Genomic DNA, 24,034 nt, shown 5'->3' on the forward strand with positions numbered 1-24,034 from the left:
TGCGGGTTTTCAGGGTGTGTGAAACTGGGCACGCCATGATTGAGTGAGTGTATATGCTCCAGATCTCCCTGCGTGAAGGCTGCAAGAAGATCCTGGTGTCGGATTGCATCGGCCTGCTGCAGAAGCTGCACCGGCAGCAGAGCCGTGGCATTGCCGTTGCCTGTGAGTGGCTGCGCTGACAGCTTGAATGTTTTTACAGCATAGTGATGCTGCTGGGGCAGACATGCTGTGCAGAAAGGTGGATGAATAGGAATAGAATTGCTTATCGGAAGGTTGTGTCGACGTAGCGAAGCAACACTTGGGTGACAACCGTAGCAGCGAGCATGGTCAACAGTAATCAAGTTCAGTTCTACTTTTCGAGCATGTCCTACATTCCAGAGCAATTGGCGCTGCTTGCATTGGTTTAAGATTTTACTATGCTATGCACATATAATCCGATCAGACATACCTGTGATATAGGCTTGTGCGAATGTTAACTTTTGGGTTCGAAGCAAAGTCAAAGTGAACAGTAATTAGTGTCGAATAATTCTAAAGTGAATAGTTCAAATAGTTGTGGGATTTGTCGACAAGTTGCCAACAGATAAGTGCAGTGAGTATATCACGCACTGACAGTCAAGCCTGCAAAGTATTAGACGCAATGAAAACGGCTGAAAAATCAAATGAAACCCTGCACATATTTGTTCTCGGAACGGCCGTTCTCCTGGCATGCAAACATGTGTCCACTGCCTGCAGCACACAAACTGCTGCCAGCAACATCTTGGGGGGAACTCTCGTGAAATGCAGAATGTTCAAAACCACTTCTGGGAGTGAACCACGCCTCAAGAAAATAAGAGAGAGAGAGAGAGAAGAAAAAGTAATGGGTTGGGACGTAAATGTCCCATGAACCCTTGAGTTTAATATTAAAGGCGGCAGTGTAGGAATGTCGTTTGCAGGACCTGATCAAGGCAGTGGGAGAGAGCTTCTGTGCAGTGAGGACAGCTGACCCCCTGACGCAATCGGCTTACAACATTTCATTTGATTCTATGCCTGCTATTACTTGAGCTCCTTTGAAAATTAACATTCTAAAACACTTCCTGAATGGTGCTTTGCAACATATGCCATCTGTAGCCAAAATTTCCCATGGGGCCTATTGAGAGCGCCCTTAAAGTGGACAGTACTCTATACAGGAAAGTTGTGCTTGCATTAATTAACTATTTTGGCAAATGCAGTAGAACCTTGTTCATATGTCTAGAAAAAAAAAACTGAGAGAAAACATACTAATTGGGAAAGCATACAATCCGAAATAAAAAAAAAATCTGGCAGACACAACTATTGTTCACATCTACGTAAAGTGAAGTGTCGTGCAGATCATTGCTGCACGAGGCACCGACACGGGTCGAGCTGGTGGTGCTGCAGTAGCTCAAGATGCATTTTGTTGTTTTCCTATTGCGTGGTATTTTAAGAGGGCGACGGGTAACCGAAACTAAATCGAGCTGGTGTGTAACACCAGCTCGATTTAGTTTCGGTTACCTTAGTCTCGGTTTAGCTTGGTTAATTTAGCTCGATTTAGTTTCGGTTAATTTAGTCTCGATTTAGCTCGATCAAAGCGAAACGTGATGCCCACATCGTGTCACCTGCAGCAGGGAACGGTGACGCATTTGGATTCTCGCCTACTAAAAGTGTGCAGTACGATATACCAATGGCACTATGTGCCACACGCTGTAAAACTGATAGCTGAAGATGTTTATTGCAGTAACTTTGGTGGAAATAGCTGTGAATGCGGCATGCAGTGACCTGGGCAGAGATTTGCTCATAATAGAATAAGAAATTGTGCACGGCATCGTTTTCGTGTGAGACGGGTGGCTATTTACTGTTCTCGAGCGTGTGCACCTCGTGCCTTTTCTTGTGCACATGGGAACTAGCAGCTGGAAAACATATACGATCACAGTCTGCAGCAGAGAATGGCGGCGCATTTTGATTATTGCCTAATAAAAGCGTGTGCTACGCTTCCGATGGCACCATGCTCTGTGAAACCAATATGCAACGAGGCCTATAGCAGTAGGATTGCCATTGATAGTTGTTAATGGTGCCTGCGATGACCCCGGAGATTTGCTGATGCCAAAATGAGAAACCTGAATACAGAAAAAGCCGGAGTGTGCGCTGGGATTTTCACATGAGACAGGCGGACGAGTACTGTAGTGAAGATGCAGCTATATATATTATGGATTGTGTGCGACTCATGCATTGTCTTGTTTACATGGGATCTAGTGGCCGGAAAATGTATCATACGATCGCAGTTTGGCACGTACTGAACATTGGTGCCTAAAAATCATGTTTTCTGGGAACGTGTGAAGCTATAAAAATGAAGCGCATAGGGTAAATTTTTGTGTTCTTGATTGTGAACATTGGCGCCTGGAAAACAAACGTAACAGAAACATGTCTAGAAGGTTCTACCGTACTGATTGCCTTTTTTACTAAATAGCCTTCATTTAATACACGGAATTACTGTTTTGCTGCTCCAGGCTGCTGCTGTTCTATGCTGGTTTTAGCCATGTTTTACACTTGTTACTAGCCAGCTGTGAACAAAGTGCCTGATTTCTTTCTTTCCAGATGACCAGCTGTGCCATGCTTGCAATCGCCGGATACTCTCCAAAGGCAAGCACTTATCTGAGCTTACTTTATCTTTAAGTGTTTTTCTTTTAGGCCTCTGTAGACTTCCCCTGTGTACAGTCGCAGAGGAAAAAGATTGGCACAAGTGACGGGTAACCAGACTGGCAAAATCGTGACATGCAGCGCTGTTGTTCCCGAGTGCGCCAATAATGAAAGTGCCAGGCACATTCCATTTTCCAAAGCAGGGGTGACCAGCAGAGACCGACCCACCTGAAAGCCTGCATTTCAAAAGCTGTCATATGGCTCTCTTTTCGGCCAAGCTATGTGCGAACAAGGCTGCACACGTGAGCCCATCTACTTATTTTTTATGTGTGGCCGTTATCCGTGATGGTATTTTCTTTAACACAGCCTCATTGCCTGTGCCTGGCATTCTCGCTGCCAGTGTGCTCAAGAACTTGGAGTAATACATTTTCGCGACCGAATTTCCTGCATAACTTCCATAGCGTTGCACCTGATGTCTGCAATGGAGTATAAGTAGCTCCAACCTTTAAAGCATACCTCCGGTCCGGGATTCATTGCTCACACCAGTTTTGCTTCCGCAATGTCCTCGTGTGGGTTTTCTGCTTCTTGAATTTCTCACTGCCGTTGCACGCTCGTGCCTTTACGTAGCAGTAACCAACAACACATGTCATTGCTGCTACTCAGGAACGAGAAGCAGAGATGCCACAGGTTCCACTTGACGCCATAAGCTGAAGGGATGAGTGAGAGAGGGTTGCAGAGAAGGATAGTTTGGGCAGTACCTAACCTTGTCAATGGAAGGGTGTATGGATGTGTTTTACTAGGCATGACACGACCCTCATCTTTCAACTCAAAGGTGGATTAAATATACAGGGTCACAGAAGAAGACGGAAACAATATGAGAGGGAAAAGTGTGGTGACAAAAATCGACAATCACCTGGGGTGAGGTTTAGTTACTTGTTATCTGTAAAACGAAACTCCTGCTTAGTTAGAATAATACATGCCTGGCTCACACAAGAGCGCACATGCTTTTCGGTATAGAACACTTTGGCAATTTGACAACTGCACTGATACAGTGCATCGTAAGAATTGATGTGTTAGTGGAATCTGGAAAGCAGCTGCGTGACCAATTTGATAAGTGAGAGTTGGATGTATCTTTTAGCAAACTGAAATGTTCCCTCAAGCAAACATTGACTCACTCTGGCAAGCTTTGCCAATGTAAGCTTTGTTGCAAAACAGCAGGGCCTTGTAAACAACATGTTTGCAATATGCATGTAGAGCTGGTGCTGTGGTTAACTGTACACGTTAAACAGCGGTCATGCCATGCCTACTTTTTCCTTGTCACCATTGCTCTCGCATTGTAAATCTATAATATGTGTCAATCTGTCTATGTGTGTTAACTGCTGCATTAAGGCAGAATACAGTCAGCTTCTGTTATTTCAACCCAACGGGACCGACAAAATTGATTGAATTATCCGCCAGTCAAACTTAACAAAATGCAGAAAAAAAACGCCAAAACACACTAGTGATTCATTTGGCAGCATTTGCCTGATTCTAATATACCCCTAAATCAAATGCGCACCCACTTTCTTTGTGTCCAAAGTAGAAAAACAATGTAGAGATGACATTAAAGCTCCGAAACAAAGTACAAATCTAAAGCGCACACTATGTTTTATTAAGAAAAAAAATGGGCAAGGGTCTAATATGGGTTGCACCACAGCAGCTAGTTTTTAAAGTCAGCTTCGCCGTACAGTTATTTTTAATGTCAGATTCACCACAATACATCCGGTTTATGCGGTAACGCTGTCAAGGCAGTTTTAGTTTTGTGTCCGATTGCACCGCACAAGCAATTTCCAGCCCAATTTCCTCGAATAAACAGAAGGCACGCATTAAAATCGGGTAAATACGATAATCAGACATTGTGAGATACGGTTCTTGCCTGAAAATTTTTCTAGGGCAGGCTGAAAATAGGCCCTTTCGAAGAGAGATATGATGTGTCTTCAACCCGTTCACCGTCCCCAAGCCCCACCGAGACTGACGCTGCCACTAAAGGGGTCACCTTAGGGTTCAAGCACATCTGTGCTGACTTGTCATGTTCAAATTATCCGGCAGAGGCCAATATTAGGATCAAAATAACAAAAGCTTGGGCACACAGAAATGCATGGGTGCTGCCCCGGACCTTCAGTAATGATTGAATTAACCGGATTTGAATTAACAGAAGTCTACTGTAGTAAGATTTCCCATAGTTCAGCTGCCATGCTGATTGAAGTGGCTGGTTTGTGCAGTACCATGCAGTGTTCAGCTATGATTATGAGTGAACTTGCTTACTCTTTGTTTATTTATTCTTGCCAGAGTTGTGAAGGTGGTAATGTAATCAACTTAAGTTCTGTACCCTTGCAGAAATGTTCTTGTTTTTATCTGTCTGTCTTGTGTTTTTGTTAATTGCCATGGAGCACATATTGTACAATGCTGTGCTCCCTGACAGCTAACGAGTTTGCCTCTAGCTCAACAGCCTGTGTGTATTCATGAGGGAGATCAGATTGCCACAGCACAGTATGGTTCCAGTTTCTCAGTACCATTAAAGTCTTCATTTGGTTCTTGCGTCTTTTGCCAGAAGAGCCAAAACATTAGTCTTCTGTGGTTTGTGCAGATGTTCGTCACCTGGAGGATGTGGTAGTGTTCTTCTGCAAGCATGCCTTCCATAGCAACTGCCTTCCCAGTCTACCAGTGAGTATCATTGCTGCTTGGCTTGACTTAGTGTGGCAACTTAGTTGGCCACTCGCATTGCTTGAGAGGGAAGCTGCATAAAGTCGCAATGAGACAGAGGGCACAAACATGCAGCAGCACTCCTTTATCTTTTTTCTGTTCTGTGCTTTGCCCACAGTTCTTTAGTCAGCATACCGTAGGTGAGTGATTCCATGTAAGATCTAACAAAGGATGACCGGTCGGCCTTTTAAATTTATTTCAAAATTTTGTAGATTGTTGTCTCACGCGTTGAAAAAAGAGATCTTCAATTGGTTTTGCTGCCTAAAGATTTTTTTGAAGCACTGGGAATCAATAATGATGAAGAGGTAGAGTGCCAGGCTTACCTGCTCTGCTGTTTTGGGCAACTTTGGCTATGAATTACACAATATATATTAAAGTTAGGTAGCTGAAAATTGTTTGACTAAATATGTGCATGTTTTTACTTATGTTCAGTTATTTTTAGTTTTTATAGGTAGTGTAGATGTTTTTTAATGTACCTCAATATCAGACCAGGAAACCTTTTTTTTTTTGTCTGCTTTGCGGGTCTTTATCTCAAAAAAGGCTTGTGGCAGAGCAGCAGCGATTCCCCGTTACAAGCATACTTATTTATAAACTGCTGAAGCTTATATTTATATAACTTTTCAATAAAGACTTTTACACAATCATTAAAAACATATTGCATAATTATGTTCCACTAGTAGTTACGGCCCGTCAGATGAGGCCCTTACGCAAAACTAGGCAATTGTTGTAGATCTGACTTCTTGCCCGCTAGGTGTATAGAGTGCAGGCAGGATTGTATTTCTGCTTCTTAAAAGGCCAGCCGTACCAAAAAATGTGTCGGCACCACTGAGGACGTTAATTTTGAGATGATTTGGTCACCGGAGTGGCCATGACTGAGCAGGCGCACGTGCAACCCAGATGCTCGTTTTAAGAGCACAGCGAGAGCTCATTTTTGCGTCCTCAGACTGATAGAGTTCGAAACTTCTCGGGTAACTTCAATGCATGTGCACTGGAGCTTCGCTATTCTATCCGCCAGTGGCGTAGCCACATATTTTGTCCAAGGGGGGGCTCACTTTGCCGCTTGGCCCCGTCCTTATAGAATTTGTCGAGGGATCAAATACATGAATAATAACTGCGTTGCCGTTGCCAAAGATGCTCAAAATGATTTTTAAACGCTACACACTGTCACGCCAAGTAAAATATGTATTTTAGCGTTAAAGAATGTTTTCGTATATCCCAAAAATGGTGCCAGAAATAACTTATATGAATGCTTCCATGTTTTTTGTCTATTTCATAAGTAAAAAATATATCACACGAACTTTGGAACTATATCGCTTCAAAACCAGCAAAGCAGTGCATGCCGCTGATGTGAAAAATGTAAAGGCCATGAAATGAACAAGATGATTAAAGAGGAAAAGAACTGTGACTTCAGACGCGACATAAAACAAAGAAGTGGACAGGACGAGTGGTATGAGGCTAGCGCAGAAGCCACATTTGCTGCTTGATGGTTAGTAACGTAAAAAAGAGCCCAGTGTAGGAGAAATCAGGTTCAAGAGGGGGGTACTTTGGACCAGTTGGTCTGACATGTTTAAAGAGGAAAAGAACCGCGACTTCGGATGGAACGTCAGATGAGACGTAAGACCGCTCGTCCTGTCCACCTCTTTGCATTACGTCCCTTCTGAAGTCTCGGTTCTTTTCTTCTTTAAACATGTTGGACCAACTGGCCCAACGTTCCCCCCTCTTGAACAAGATGAGGACAAATATTTTAATGAAACTTTGTCACTGAAGAACCTTCCTTACATTTTTGTACATATGTAACAGCCAGGAGAAAATCTCAATGACTCTGTCCTTCATTCCAGTGTATTGTGCAGGAGCAGCTGTCACGGGTCGTGTGTTGTTAGTAATTGTGCGGAAATTTTAGTTGCAACAGAGAGCACATGTAAAAAGCAGAAGCTCTGCAAAATGTACATTAGAAATGCGAACATACAATGCAAGATACAGCTTGATAAAGGGCAATAAAGTGTTACTGGAAACAAAGTTCACTGCACGCATACACAAAACCTCTGAAAAAGATATTTAGATATACGCCGCATAAGTCTCCAATAAATATACGTATCTAACCAAGGTTTCGGTATATAATGCATCAAACAAGGCAAATAAACATGTTGCGCAATCACAGATTCACAGATCACAGAATCCCAAGGCCCGCCCCCCTCTCTCCACTCCCCCCGATACATTGCGCACGATGGAAGGTGGCGCTTCCTCCCCGCTTTTTCCTTTGCGCAGACAAGAGTGAGCTACCATCGTCAGCTCACCCATCACTCTGCCCGCCCCTATGCTTTCACACTTGCACATACAGCATGTAGTGTACGGTCACGATGTTATCGCCCTTGGGCTTTATGTGGAACATGAGGGTGATGGTGACGGCAGGAATGCGCCTGGAGTGTCCATATAATTTCTATCGCAATAATAAGAGTATCCAGCAACTGAAGCGTCACATGGCCCATTACTTTCCGCAAAAGAAGTAACAAAATCAGACTTTCACCATGCGGCAATTCGCTGCACCGCAATGTCTTTCTTTTCTTTTGTGGGGCGGGGGACATTGAAATGAAAAAAATGCAAAGGAAAGCATATTGGCCACAATGAAATGCCTACATGGGGTATCTAATGTGGCTAACGAAGAAATGTCGAGGAAAATGCGAGACACTTGGTCCACAGAGAACCGTATGCATACTGCTCGGTATTCTACACCGGCAAGACAAAGGACTTTCTGGAGAGTTAGCAGTGACATTGAAGTGAAGCTGATGCCCACAGGTGAACGCGTTGCAATCCGTTGAGTCCCGACAGTGATGGCAGCGAGCGGTCACTGTTTCTTTTTCTCGTCTGCTAGCCAGAAGGTGTCCAAAACTCTCCGAGGCCGTAATCCGCTTTGCCAGAAAAAAACGAACGTGTACCGAAGGGTGCCGTGCTGTGGTGAAGGCAACATCAGAAAAACGCATGTGCTCTGGCTGGCTCTGGCAGCCCGCAGGTAGCAAGAACAAGAAAATTGAAGAGGCTCAGTGTGTCCTCTCAAATAAAAGTGAAAGTAGAAAAAATAAGAACGTAGTTACTTTTGCTGCCTTTAGTGCTTGACATGGTTGTTTTGGCACAGGTGAAAAAAAAATGTTGATATTCTTTCCTGTGACATGATGGCACAAATCAACCACTGCAGTCGCCTCATTGGACCTCGCTAAGGGCTCTGTCAAATAATCTGATAGTGTGTTGATTTCGCTTGTCTCATTGTATGGTCCGATGTACGACTTTAGAAAAGTCAATGCACCTTTGGTGTCAAATGGTTATAAGAACATTAAACCTAAAGATTTCCGGAATTTACAATGTAAAGCATGACTTTGGAAATGCACCTTTTGCATGAAGAGCTTGAGAACATTGATCCATGACTGTCAAAGAGACAGACTACTTGAGCTATTTGTGCTTTCGCTACTGCTGCAATGAAATATCTTCATGGAACGCACACTTGAGAGATGGCATTTTTATGCCTCCTGAAGCAGAAATTGACGTCATCAACTAGAGCATTGCAACTACCGGGATGTCCCCTTTGAAACCCACAGGCGCAGTGAGAAGTCGGTACAGGCTTGCTTACATCAAGAGAAAACAAAGGAAGGTGCAGAAGGCGGTAGCCGAAAATGTTTGCCGCAAGATAAGCCGGGCATACAACCAAGGTGATCATCAGGAAATTCAGCCGTAGGAAAGTGCGCCTTCTGCGTGCAGTAGACTGAAAGCTTTCGGCATGCCTATGCAGCATCGACAACACCTAGGAATAACTGCGAGTCGGCCTAGTTGGAACAGATTTATCTTAAAACTTTTTGTGCGCAAACAAACTCTAGGAATGTTGTCAACTTGTCACTCTCCTGCCATCAACACTAGCGAAAAATGAAATTATGAAGCTTATTCCTGAAGCATCGATGTATCAAATCAATGAGTCTAGGAAATTGAAAGAAAATCATGGCATGTTGTACTTACTGGATCCTTTCATCGAGCATAAGGTGAGCCCCGAGTGCGTATCTGCAGCACGTGATTACTGAACGAAGGTTGAGTTGGAATGTTCCAGACAAAGGCTTAACAAAAAGGATTACCTGTCGGTTACGATTGGTGGAGAAAAAAATATTAGGAATAAAGCGTTTCATGATAAGATCTATTAGAGAGGCCTTCCACATATACTAAGACGACCATCCTGATTCTGGCATTGGCCTATCAAAATTCTACACCTTGCAACCGTGCTGGGTAAAATGTTATCCCCAGCATGATGTGTGCATTTGTGTCATTTGCGCCCACAATAAACATTGCCTTGCCGCTCTTGAGAACATTACTGGCCACACAATCGATGCTGATGATCTTCCTCAGCATTCATTTGCATTCCGTCATCAGCAGAGCGCCTTTTAGGCAAATGCAATCAGTGTCTGAAAGGCAGGTCCCTGACAGTGGAGAAATTTAATGTCTCAGAAGAAAAAGAAATACTGCTAGTGACGTGGGAGGCAGGTGACCTTATGAAAAAGGTTTTGGATGCTGACACTTTTTTAATCATCTTTGGGTGTCGGTGGTAAGGTGGATCGTGCACAACCAGATCAGGAAGACACAAGGCAAAGCTGTCTATGAGGAAAAGCAATGCACACAGCATGGGAGCATTGTATTCCACTTTGAATTTGCCGAAAACTGGACTGTCGTGCTTCCTGACGAAGTTCAGGCATACCACTGGCAAAAGCAGCAAGTATCCCTGTTTACGTGCATGGTCACAATGAAAAAATGTAGGAAGAGTTTCGCTATTTTTAGTGACGACTTGAGCCACGACTTCGCTCAGGCCTGCTTGGCTCTGAAGAAAGTAAAAGAATGGGTGGACCTGCCAGTTTACTCCAAGGTGACATGTGAGTGATGGAGCCGCCAGTCATTTCAAAAATAGATTCCAGCTTTTCAAGTTCAGAAAGAGCGACTGTCCCAATACACAATGTATATTCTCAGCAGCTGGACTGGGGAAAAACATGTGCGATGGAGTTGGAGGACTTATCAAGTATCAAGCAATGCTCAGCAACTTGAGAAGAAACCCTGAAAGTGCAGTTCGGGCGGCCAGAGACTTTGTAACTATTTTATCAGAAACACTGAAAGGTGTGCATCTAATACATCTTGAAGAAAAAGAAGTTATCGCCTTCTGCAAGTTAAAAAAGGAAGAGTAGATGAAAGTGCTCACCTTCTATGGCATTCAGTCTTGGCATGCCTAGCAGCTTTCCATGTCAATGGGAGCAGCTCCTGAATTGTATGTGGCACACATAGCCAGGTCTGCTTGAAAGAAACTATGTGTACAGGAATGAAAGCAATCTGTGTTGTTGAATCATTCAAATAAACGATTGTGGCCCAGAAACAAATTTTGTTTTAATGAAGCAATTCTGTATGACCTTCACAATTTTTCCATTTCACTAAAGATTATTTGGAATATGTTGCTTGCTTATTGAATTTTATCCTCTTTTTAGGCAATCTAAGCTGCGTATCGAATTCTGACTGCATTTTCGTGGAGGTGAAATGTGCAAAATGTCTGTGTGCTCTCCGAGTGCCACGGCGCATCAAGGAACCCCACGCATACAAAACTGGTTCCGAATCATTCACTGCGGCATCTCTCACAGCTAATTTGCAGTGTTGAGGCAAAGGATAGATACATTATCATGCTAAAATTGATAAGTCATGCACGATCACAAATGCCATAGCACTTTCAGACCTTCATGGTGAGCTGAGCCTTGTGCAAGAGCCTCATTGGAGTGGCCATAACCACTAGTGCAACAAAATTATGCAATATGTTTTTAATGACTGTAGAAGACAAAGTTTAAGAAATATCAAAAATCGTTTTTTTGTACCCTTTCAGAGTCGATTTTCTGTATTGTAGATTCCGATTCTCCTGAGGGACCTATTTCGATAAATATTTACTGTAATTTTTCTGGGGTGGCCGTAAAGTGAGAAAAAAATATTTTGCGTTGGTATATATGTACTCTTTATTCATGAGTAACAACAATAAAAAAAAGAAATAAAGTTATAAGAATTAAAAATTTATGCATTATTATTGTTCAAGGCTTAGAATATGCGCACACGAGAATATTTCGCAAGTCTCAAATGTTCTTGCTCTTACAGTAGTATTTTTGTCCATAGCATAATCGAACTGCGTAGGTGAGTGCACTCAAGAAAACTGTGGTTGTGTGCCCGTCAAAAAAGCAAAACCTTTGACAAACTTCCGCTAATCTTCATCTTATCACCAACCAGGGGCAATTAGATATTGCGAGTCTCCCCAAAAAAAGAAAAGGGAGGGAAACGCATGCAGGGCGGCATCCTTCCTACGCTCACCCCTGTGAGCACTAAACAAGCGAGAAACAGGTGGCCGCCTTTTGAGGGATTAGTAACAAGACAGCCATCAATTTTGCAAGCGCAAAAAGCTGACACCGCCCGCGGAACAAAACCCAAACCGCCGCACGCACGCGCGCGCCAATGCACGAGTGGTAGTATGTAGCCACGCTGGAGCAAACTAGCTGTAAAACAAACCATGCAACGAAAAGCAAAAGAGGGAAGCATGAGAAAAAAATTACCTGTATTCCCAAATAGTGGCAGCACATGCCAGGAATGAAAAAAATACAAAATTGGGCATGCTTTTTAAACATACAGATGGTGCCGTCTATACATTTAAAAAGCATCGGCCATTTTGGACTTGTTCGCACTGTCATTTACGTCATTGACCCTGAAAGAGTTAAATTGTCGTCAGAAATTTCCATTGTTCGGTGTTTTCTTGAAGTTAGCCCGTTCGTATCTCTTTATTGGAAAGTTATATAAATAGAAGCTTTAGCAATTTGATAGATAGGTTTGCTTAGAATATAATGTGGAATTAATGCTGTTCTGCCACAAGCCTTTTTTGAGATAAAGACCTGCAAAGTAGACAAAAAACGTTCCCTAGGCCAAATTTGAGAAATTTTGTAACATCTACACAACCCAGACACTACACCAACCTCAATGAGATGGCACACGAGGCCGCATGAGACTTTACTCACCGTGCGAGCCCGAACTCCCTCTCGGCAAGATGGGAGAGGGAGCGCGACCCCCTCGTCTCTTGCAATGATCTCACCCAGCACTATAAGTTAGTCAAGAGAACCCTGCCGCTATTGCACAAAGCACTCAATAAAGCGCAAGAAGTCACGTACAGGTGGCTTCAGACGGGCACCTACCCATGCCCGGCCTTCCCGCACAAAATCTTTCCGGACACGCACCCTTGGAATGCGTGTCGCTTTTGTAAAGATATAGCTAGCCTTGCTCACATGCTCTGTGGTTGCCCTCTGGCGCCGGGGGCCAGGACCACCAAGGAAGAGTGGGACCGAGCTCTACGCAGCTTGGACCTTGAAGCACAGCTCTGGGCTGTCCATCGGGCCCGCGGCTCAGCGAAGGGGCATGGCCTCTCTGTCTTGACGAGGGAGCAGCCTGCTGCGTGCTAATCATGTGCACTGAGGGACATATGTCTTCAAGGCTCTCCAAGAAAGGCACCGATCCAAAGCCTTCACTCTCTGCATTACTGCACACACAGTAACACTGCAGCACTGCTTTTCTAGAAACTCTAGGAAATCGTAAGGAACTGTTATGTTTTTGAGTAGGGTGGTTTAGGCAAGTTGGTAGCATTTCATGACGGTATGCTTTTGTACACAAGCTAGGCTGCGGGGACAGGAGGAAAACTGAAGCGCTTGTCCGTGCCCTGGTTAGTACACAAAACCACGCAGTCATTTTATGTTTATTTCAAGTGTAGATTACAAGAGGCAAAAAACAAGATAGTGCAGCCTGCATCATGTGATGACTACTGCACAACCATAGTAGACAGAGCACAGCAGAAAGAATACAGCACATGACCACTTGTACAACATGTTCTTTTTTTCTGTGCTCTGTCTATCACGTAGTTGAAGATGCAGTTGCTTTGGCCAACCAAGCTTGCTACAGTTCTTCAATTGATGATCAACTTGTTGGCTGCAGCATAAGTTGGCTCACACAGAGACGTGTGAATGGTTGTATTATTTATGCCTTGGAAACTCAGTGCTTCTGTCAGTGATATTGGGAATCAGTGAAGTGTTCTGGATGGCCTGCAGTACGGTTTGCAGCCTCTTTGGTATTGAGTACCTATCGTTGACTGGAACATTTTTGCAGAAGCTTGTTCATGCATTCAGTTCCTTTAGCAATAGCGTCTCACACATCCACCTGAAGGGAAAAGTAGTGCTGTTGCATGCACTGGAATGCTGGGAAATGGAACAGATTGGATTGACATCTTTCTTTTGGATCCAACAACGTCTGTTCCTTTGCCCTGTACGCCAACAACACTACTACCTTCTCAGACAAAAGTCTTCATCTATTAATGTGCAAGCTTAACCACGATGTGGCAAACATTGTAACCTGGTGCCAACTAATCAGACTACACATTAATACTATAAAACCTAACTTCGTCATTTTCTCTGCTAAAAAGCTTGTCCCAGGGCCTCCATTGCTAACCCTTGCTTCCAGCACACTTTATCCTACTGACAGTGTAGTGTTTCTTGGCATCATATTAGATAAACACCTAAAATTTGATGAGCATGTTTTATCCTTAACAAAGAATGCAGCTTATAGGATTACAATATTAATGAAAGTTCACAATTTCTTTAATATCAACACTCATCTCCCTTTACTCTTCTTTTATGCATACGCATAATAATTATTGCGTATCATATCATGGGGGAACACGTAACCCACACATTTATCCCCACTGCAGCGTAGCCAAAATCAAGCAGTTCGCATCTTCACATGTAGCAGCTACACATCAGAAGCATCTCCATTGCTCTGCTCTAATCATTTGTCATTACAGAAACTAAATACAAAACAGTATAACCTCGTTATAACGAAGTTGAAGGAGGGGGAGTCTCAATTACTTCGTTATAACCATTAGTTCGCTACAGCCACTATCCATTTCTATCTAGAATTAGCAAGCGAGAGAGGATGTACTTGCCACCAAATCTCACAGCAGCCCAACAAGCAAAAAGAAAAACGGCCGTCGCACGGAAAAAAAAAAACAAGCGAGAAAAAAAACGGCAAGAAATTGATACTTTATTCACGCCAAATGGCTCATCGCTGATCGATGAACAGCACACCAGGTAGCGGCTCACTTCGCAGGAAAAAAGGCCTTGAGAGATTTTTGCTGTGCCTTCTTCAGGCGAATGATAGCTTTTACAGCAGCAGCTGCCATTTTGAGTCCGTCCTCGCCGTCATCGTGAGCGCCAAAGAAGCGGCGCAGCAGGTCTGCCATATTGAGCACTTGTGCGAGCGTCGGTACGTCGGGTTCGCCAACATTAGGCTCCGGGCTGTCGTCGACACTGTCGTCATTAGACACCCCCATCATCGCGCGCAGAATGTCCGCCTCTGTTAGCTCTTCGGTCGTCACCGCGTCAGCATCGGCACTGACGTACGTGCAGCAGGTGTCGCAGTCGAGCACAACGCCGGCGTCAAGGAGGGTGTCCCACAACGTTAGGGCTTGGTCGCCCGCAGTACCCTCATTGGCGGCAGCACCGATGTCTTCGCTGTAACCGCCACTGCCGACTCCAAATGAGGCATGCCGGAAGTAAGTGGTGATCGTGCTTGCCGGTACAGCCATCCAAGCAGCCTGTAGCACCTCGATCGCCATGTACAAGTCGATCGTGGACTCGTGCTTCATGCTCATATACAGTCAAACCTGGATATAAGAAAATTGAAAAAAGTTCGTAATTTTTCGTTATATTCAGGTTTTCGTTACATGCAGTTTCGGGTTAAGTCTGGTAAGGATCATGCCAAAACGAAATAAAAATGCGACAGAGATCAATTGAAATGAACTCGCCATTCAAAGAATTTATTTAATAGAAAAAAACTGCGTAATTTTTGCTTGCTGTTTTTGCCCGATCGAAGCCACTACTCGGCGCTCCAAGGAAACTAAGGCACCCAGGGCTGCTTCATCGTCCTGCCAGCCGACGAAACGGCGCAGAACGTCCATTGCGTCCATCAGTTCCCTCGCGGTAGGCACTGCACAAGACGTGTCAGGCTCTGACGGACCGTCACCTTCAAGGCTATCTTTAACGGTTTCCACAAGTGCCGCATCAGTCATCTCTTCCGTACACATGGCACCATTGTCCATGAACAAAAAGTCGCACAGTTCAACACCGTCGGGCACCCCACTGTTCATGCGTAGTTCATTCCACGCTTCTGCGACCTCGGATGGGCTTGAAGGTTCGTCTTCAGGGACTGTAGCTTGAATGGCCTGATTTACCTGAGCCTTGGCAAAGCTATTGGCGATCACTTGTGATCCGACCTCTTGCCACAACGCAGCAAGCATTTGGATTGCTTGGTAGATATCCACTTTCGTCGGCCGTTCAAGGCGGATGTCCAGGAGCATCTTTTGTATCAATCGACGGTGGTAGCAGCATTTAAGGCTGTTAATAATCCCTTTGTCTAAGGGTTGTATGAAAGAAGTGCAGTTAGGTGGCAAATACTGCAGATCGACGTTCGAAAGCTGTTGGCCTTCCGCATGGTGCGTGGAGCAGTTGTCAAGCAGCAAACAAATGCTGCGGCCTTGTCGTTTGACATCTTGGTAGAGCTCCTTCAGCCAGTCGGAAAAAATTGTCCGCGACATCCACGCTTTGGAGTTTGCCACATTACTGGCATCCGCCTTGTTCCTTTAAACCATCTGGGCTGGGCATTGCGGCCAATAACCAATGGGATTCGCTTGTCGCTGCCATCAGTGTTGGCGCAAAGCAAAACTGTGACGCGGAGTTTACTTTGCTTTCCACCGCGGCAGTCTTCTCCCTTTAATGACAATATGCGGCTCGGTAACATTTGATAAAACAGGGCCGTCTCATCAGCATTATAAATGTCAGCAGCTTCATAGCGGCTGAAAATGCCGGGAAGCTTGTAGGCCACCCACGAGGCAGCAGCATCGCTGTCTGCGGAGGCAGACTCGCCAGATATCACCTTTCCGACGACACCGTGCCGGCTTTTAAATCCTTGTAGCCAGCCGTTACTCGCTTTGAAGTCGTCGTGACCCAGGATGCAAGCAAAATCTATGGCTTTCTGTTGTAAAATCGCGCCACTTATGGGCATGTTTTGTGCTCGTCTGTCCAAAAACCATGCAAACACGGCGTTGTCCACATCAGCATAGGTCGACGTCTTCATTCTTTTCCTCTTGGCACTTGTGCCCGACTCCATCGCAGTGCAGATGCTTTGTTCTGCAGCAAGAATGGTTGACAGGGAGCTGGCTGGTATGTTGAAGCAGGCAGCGACATCCTTCTTTTTTTCGCCGGCGGTGACCGCATTCAAAATCGAGAGCTTATCTTCAAGCGACAAAACTTTGCGTTTCTTCACAGCGGAACTCATCGCAATGAACCAACACCGTAAACAAGCACCTGCACACGCACATCAACACGCTGACGAAGAAGGCTTATCATAAGTGTGCCTCAAGACACCACAAAGGACGGATGGATGGATGGATGGATGGATGGATGGATGGATGGATGGATGGAAGGTAGGTGCGTCCCCTTTGAAACGGGGTGATGGCAGTTGCCACCATGCTCAGATTTTTATTTTTATCTGTGTTGTGTGTTATTGAATTTCTCAATTTTTTTTAAATACGTCTTCCTACCCTTTTAACCCTATGTCACCTTCTTGCTTTTGAGCCACCAATCCTCCAATCGCCTTCTGCTAATTTCCACCGCTTATTTATTTACATGAATATAATTATCTCTTAACCCTAGGGCCTCAGGAAGGGTGACTGTGGCCGCATCGACATCAGGCTTCATACCATCACATTTTAGTATGAGGTGTTCCATTGTTTCTACATATTTACCACACACAGTACATGTGTCTTCTTCTTCGTTAAATTTCTTTTTATAGCTCCGCTTTCTAAGACATCCTGATCCAGCTTCAAAGAGTAGGGCACTGCCTCTTGAGTTATCATAAAACGCTTCCTCTCTGATCTGCTGTTTCCAGTATCAATATAATTTCACACTATGCTTCTTTTTCATTGAATTTGTGCAATTTTTACCTTCCGCATTTTTAACCTGTCGCTTAATGCTCTGTCTTTCTTCGTCCTCGTATCCGCCGCGGTTGCTCAGTGGCTATGGTGTTGGGCTGCTGAGCACGAGGTCGCGGGATCGAATCCCGGCCACGGCGGCCGCATTTCGATGGGGGCGAAATGCGAAAACACCCGTGTGCTTAGATTTAGGTGCACGTTAAAGAACCCCAGGTGGTCAAAATTTCCGGAGTCCTCCACTACGGCGTGCCTCATAATCAGAAAGTGGTTTTGGCACGTAAAACCCCAAATATTATTATTATTATTATTCTTCGTCTTCGTGTCTGGCATACTTACTGGTTAGCTTCCTAGTTCTTTTCCGCCATTGTGAGTGAACGCACTTTCTGTATAGGTGTTTAAATACCTTAGCTGCCCACCTGTTATTGTCCAATTTCCTCAGACGTTTTTCATATAGGATTTTACTCTAAGATTCCCGTGCTTAGAGCGATGCCCAGCCCATATGTCCCTGTACTGCTTCGTTTGTGGTTTTCTCGTGGGCACCTAGTGCTAACCTTCTTACAGCTCTCTGATTTACTTTTAGTCTCGACTGAACCTCTGCCCTTAAACACAGGACCGCATTCCCGAAAGTAAGCCCCGGCACCATTACTCCCTTCCAAATACCTCTCAGTACCTCATACCTGTTGTACCCCTGCAATGCCCTATGTTTCATTATCCCGGCATCTCTTCGCCCTTTTGCTATGAGAGATTGTTCGTGCTTTTCCGTGTACATCTGCCCTTTGTTTATTCATACCCCGAGATATTTGTATTCGGCCACTCGGGGTATTTCTTGGCCTTGTATTTACACCACAAAGAATTTGTCATAGTAGTGCCACCTAGTGTCAAGCTACAAAATGAAAGCTTAAAGGTTGCTACGCTTGCTACGGAGCGGCGCTAGCGGCGTTCAACATCATCATCATCACCGAGATTTGCTTGTTTGTTACGATTGCAAGCGTTCTGCTCGCGGTCTACTTTACCTTTTGATATAAAAACTTAAACAATATTCATTAAAGTTGCGCACTGCACGGTCGAATTTTGGGCAAAACATTACACGATACAGCTCGATGATCTGTGCCGCAAATTCGTTACATGGAGGTCACCTATACATGGGCTTCAATGGGGGATGTGTTGGGGAATTGAAAAATTTTGTAAAATCCAGGAATTCGTTACATAGAGGTTAAACTGTAGAATCAGGTCGATCACACGCTTGCGGTAGCCAGACTTAAAAGTTCATGATAACGCCTTGGTCAAAGAGTTGCACAACGGCAGTGCAGTTTGGCCGCAAGAAGCATAGCTTGATGTTCTTGAGCACCGCGGCAGTGTGGTGGGCCGCGCAGTTGTCCAGCACGAGGCATATCTCGCGGTTCTGCTAGCCCAGCCGCTCGTCATCCAAGCCTACACATAACTCACTTGGAGCTTTCGTTCGCCTTTAAAGCATCATGGTGACGTACTTTTGCCGACTGCGAGGGCCGGCACCTTTTCCGACTCGTCCATGTTGGCACAAAGCAACACGGTAATGCAGACCAAGCTCTGCTTACCGCCCTGGCAGCGTTCACCTTTGAGGGCCAAGGTTTTTGCGGCAGCATCTGGTAGAGCAGGGCGGTCTCATCCGCGTTTAACGAATTTTTGGCACTGTATTTTTTTCTAGCTGCTGTCCAATGTTTGTCTGCACCCATGCCACTGCAGCTTTGCAGTTAGACCGACTGCGCTTCCCTGCTGACAGCCCTGCTGACGATGTCGTGATGCTCCTTGAAATGCTGCAGCCAGCCGACATTTGCCACAAAATCATCGTGCCCCATGATGCATGCGAAGTCCCTCACTTTGCTCTGCAACAGTGCCCCACTCACAGGAGTGCCGCTTGCTCTTGTGTCCAAAAACCACTTGAAGACCGCCTTCTCTACAGCTTCGAAAGCGGGGGCTCGCAGCTTCTTTCTGTCACCTTTTTACGCCACGTGCGACAGTTTCATTGCTGCTCAAAATCGTCGACAGTGTGCTCAACACTATGCCAAAATCTTCGGCCACATTTTTCTTCTCGCCGGACTCGACGGCTTTCAGCATAGCCACCTTCTGCTTGATTAATATCGTTGTGCACTTCTGTTTGCTGTTGCCGTCGTCCATCTCCTTTCTGGCGGCGGGAACTCGCACGATCCTTGATGCACACGAAGATGACAAGCAACAACAAAACTGCAGTCGGAGCCGCCCCGCGCATGCAGTGGAAGAGTGGGCGGGTCCACCAGTTCCATAGGAAAGGGGAGGCCGGGAGACGCGCACGGGAGACGCGCATGTCGCGCGCGATAAGACAGACCTGATGGGTGCTAGAATCGTCAGTAGATGCTCTTTGTGGAAAAAAAATTGCGCACGATTACGTTACTTCCTAATGTGAAATTTGACCGCATCTCTTGAGCTGTTTCGGCTTTTCGTGCAAGACATGTATGTACAGTTAGAGACAACTTTTTATTCACACATTCCTTCTTCAAGAAGCACTCCACTCCTAGTTCTTGATTGTCATGAAAGAAGCTTTGTGGTCGGAGAAATAGATGGATATATGCTAGACTTTTTGCACCAATGCTTGCTTGAACCAATGGCGCTGGGCCACTGCTCAGGCAGCTCGTTTAGCGGCAGCGGCAGACGAAGGACTTCCACCGGTTGCCTCGCTCATGGCTCGGAAAGAACTGGCTGAGAATTAACTATTTATATAGGTAGACGGATTGTATTATAGTATAAACCGTCTGTGAGCCTCTGACAATCCGTCTGGTCCGGAACATTTCGCACCAGCCGCCGCAAACGGAGCCTAGCTGGGCGCAACTGCCTCGCTTATCGGGAGGTTGTGGGAGACAGCGCTACACGCATGGGAACGTTGTGTGGCGAAGAGATGGCAGCGTCTGACTGGCATCGCTGACGCTGCTAGCAAGTCAACTGAAGGTGGCTCTGCGTTTCAGCTTGGGAATCGCGCACCGGGATATGCCGACACCAAGCTGGCGCTTCGGACGGACGGACGGACGGACGGACGGACGGATGGACGGATGGGGGCTCAACCCTTTGAATCGGGCGGCGGTGGCACGCACCACCTAGCCTTGAATGGTACTATATGCATGCATACCTATGTATTTACTCCTTTACTTTTGCGTTGATATTATCCACCAATCAGATAGCCTCCGTTTAGTTATTTCTACCTGTTCAAAGTCTATTTTACTTTCACTGTCTTTAAAACCGAAAGCTTTGAATAGTTCCCTGTTACATTCAACTGCAGGGTGAAGTTGTTTACAAGCAAGTATCAGGTGTTCAGCCGTTTCCTCCTCCTCTCCACACGCCCCGCACAACTATATTATAGTCTATCTCTTGGTGCCTGGCTCGGTACATTTTAGTCACCCGGCGTGGTTGCTCAGTGGCTATGGTGTTGGGCTGCTGAGCACGAGGTCGCGGGATTGAATCCCGGCCACAGCGGCAGCATTTCGATGGGGGCGAAATGCGAAAACACCCGTGTGCTTAGATTTAGGTGCACATTAAAAAACCCCAGGTGGTCGAAATTTTCGGAGTCCTCCACTACGGCGTGCCTCATAATCAGAAAGTGCTTTTGGCACATAAAACCCCATAATTTAATTTACATTTTAGTCCGCAGTACACCGGTCCTGGCCTCGAACAACAATCAGTTTCCCTTGGAGTTATCATAAATATTTTCTTTGGCTATTTCTTGCTTAAACGTCCTTTATGCCTCTAATGTTGATTTGGTTTGCATCTCTGTTTTCCACATACCCCTCTCTGTCTCTTTAACCTTTTTCGTGACGGATGATTCCTGACCTGTCCACCCACCGCTGCCCAAGTATTTGCTTGACAATTTTCTAGTTCGCTTCCTCCACCTTGGGTCAACATTCCTCGTGTATAAGTAACTGAAAACCTTCCTAGCCCACTGCATTTCCATTTTTCTCAATCGCTGCTCAAATGCTATCTTGCTACTAGCCTCTCTGCCCTCGAAAGAAGATCATCCCAGATCCGCCTGCACCCCAAGATTTAGTGTCTTGCCATGTGCTTCCCAGAGCGAGCCTACCCACACCACGTCGCCTAGTTTCCAACTGTTGCCGGGTCTCTGGTCTCATACATAGAACTGCATTGGCAATAGTCTGGCCTGGAACCATTACCCCCTTCCATATCCCTCGTACTACCTCGTACCTAATGTAGTTCCACAGTGCCCTACTCTTCATAGTTGCTGCACTTCTGTCACCTTTAGTAGTTACATATTTTTCGTACTCTGTCAAATACTCAACGCCATTATTTATCCACACCCCAAGATACTTGTATTTATCGACTATCTCCAGCTTGGCCTCCTGTATCTTATGTTCGCCGCAATTGTTATCATGAAAAATCATGACTGCTGATTTTTCTTTGCTAAACTTCAAGCCTAATCTGTCTCCTTCTGTACCACATATGCCCATCAATCTCTGCAGATCTTCTGTATTGTCAGCCATTAATACAATATCATCTGCATGCATCACTCCTGGTAAACACTGTTCAATCAATTTTCCTTGTTTGAAAAATGATAGGTTGAAGCCGAGTCCACTTTGCTGTATTTTGGCCTCTAATCCTTGTAGGTACAGCATAAACATCAGAGGGGACAATGGACACCCCTGCCTAAGCCCCCACCGAATCATTACAGGCTCTGAAACCTGCTTTTCCCATTGTATAATCACCCGGTTACATTTATAGATATCTTTTAGAAAATTGGTTACTCCATCTTGCACTCCTAAAGTTTCCAAAATGCCCCACAAGCCCTCTTGAAGTACACTGTCATAGGTTCCCTTGATATCCAAAAAAGCCAGCCATAGGGGTCTGTGTTCCTTTTCCGTATTTCAGTGCACTGTGTTAGTGAGAACAGATTGTCTTCTAGCCTCCTATGCTTCCAGAACCCATCTTGTAGCTCTACCAGCACCCCCTCGTTCTCTACCCATGCCTGCAGTCTGTCCTTTATAATCTGCATAACCACCCTGTAAACAACTGACGTCACTGCTATAGGCCGGTAGTTATTTATGTCAGCTTTGTCCCCCTTTCCCTTATATATCATTCTCAACCTACTTAGCCTCCATTCGTCAGGTACTTTACTATCCATTAGCATTTTTCTCACTACCTCTCTTAATGCTTTCTTACATTTCAGGCCCAATTTCTTTATTAACATAATTGGAATACCATCCGCCGGACCTGCCGATGTGCTATGGTACCCTCTTTTTGGCCCTTTCCTACTCTTTTTCCAAGCGAAAGCAGTCGATTGACCGGGCTATCCCTCTACGACATACTGCATGTACCATTTTTCTGTTCTGTAAATTTTTCCCTCGTCATGGTTCCTACATGCTTCATTGCCTCCTCTCCTTCTAACCGAGTACCTTGAGCTGTTACTATATACCTCTGCTCTAGGCTTGTCCTATTACCCAAGGAGTTCAGATGTTGCCAGAACTTCCTAGCTGCCTGTTTATCTTTTTCATTGCTTACTTTTGACAGCCATTGGGGCCCTTTTGTTTTGATTTTCTCGTTGATCAAATAGGATGCTTCCCTTCTGCATTTTATGTAGTTTACCCATTTCCTCTCTACTTCTGCTTCAGGTTCTCCCTTACTTTTGGAATACCTGTGTTCCCTGGAGGCTTCCTGACGTTTCTTTATGGCCTTCTTAACCTATTCATCCCTCCAGCTCTTGAGTTTTCGTATCCCTTGCCTTGTTTTCCTGACTGGCACCTTACCTAGCTCACGCTCAAATAGTCTCATTAACTTTGGGTAAGTCCAGTCAGTTTTAGTACCCTCTGATATTTCCTCTTCAGTTTGTTTGGCCGCTATTTCCACTTGCTCTTCTGAGTAAAAAATCCCATCTGGCATTTCCTCACGCCTCATTCGTGCTTTAGTTTCCCTCTTAAAACTCAACTTGATATGTTTGTGGTCGCTACCTATACTTCTGGAGCCCTGTTCATCTATAATCATGGCTCCTAATCTATCGTACATCCTATGTGACAACACATAATCTTTTGTCAAGTGCCGACTCCCTACCTCCCATCTTACGATCCCGTCACACTTCTCAGTAGAGTTACAGACAACTAAGTTATGCCTCTCACACATATCCAGCAGCATGTTACCTGTGGAGTCTGTGTACCCATCCATATCTTCAACGTGCGCATTCATGTCTCCTAAAACAGTTATCTCACATCCTTTTCCTAGCTCATTGATGTCCGCTGCTATAGTCCAACATTTTTTTTTCTCTTTAGCATTTGATCCTGTCCGAAGGTATACAAAGTCTAGAAGTGTTTTCGTCCCCGCTAATTTTCCTTTTAGCCATAAAGGCTCCTTGCATTCCTGTTTGAACCTTTGCCAATTTTCAATTTTATGAATGAGTGCTCCAATTCCCCCGCCCTTTCTGCTACCCTGCACACTGTTGCAGTATTCCAATGCATAATCAGGGTTACAGGGCGGTTGTTCCATGTCCCTAAGACGTGCAACCGGAGAACACAGCGCGCTCTTGCGCGGTCACCGCCACGGAGGAGGGGAGGGGGGGGGGAAGGGTACAAGCAGTGGCGAACGGTTTCTCGG

The 24,034-nt window shown here is 45.2% G+C and overlaps 1 protein-coding gene across 2 annotated transcripts in view; it reads left to right on the forward strand.

The window, feature by feature from the left end:
* Nucleotides 1-24,034, forward strand: part of lt (vacuolar protein sorting-associated protein light) — a 188,939-nt gene that overhangs the window by 141,968 nt on the left and 22,937 nt on the right. The window contains exons 20-23 of one of the 2 annotated variants that reach the window (XM_065441321.2): nt 63-162; nt 2,590-2,634; nt 5,258-5,334; nt 16,773-16,882. In XM_065441321.2, the coding sequence (XP_065297393.1) occupies nt 63-162; nt 2,590-2,634; nt 5,258-5,334; nt 16,773-16,790 (240 nt within the window). In that variant the 3' untranslated portion in view covers nt 16,791-16,882. Of the gene's footprint in view, nt 1-62; nt 163-2,589; nt 2,635-5,257; nt 5,335-16,772; nt 16,883-24,034 lie in introns of those variants that run through there. The other variant, XM_065441319.1, reaches the window with a different exon arrangement.

The sequence above is a fragment of the Dermacentor albipictus genome, chromosome 1, assembly GCF_038994185.2.
Source record: "Dermacentor albipictus isolate Rhodes 1998 colony chromosome 1, USDA_Dalb.pri_finalv2, whole genome shotgun sequence".
NCBI classification, from domain to species: domain Eukaryota; kingdom Metazoa; phylum Arthropoda; class Arachnida; order Ixodida; family Ixodidae; genus Dermacentor; species Dermacentor albipictus.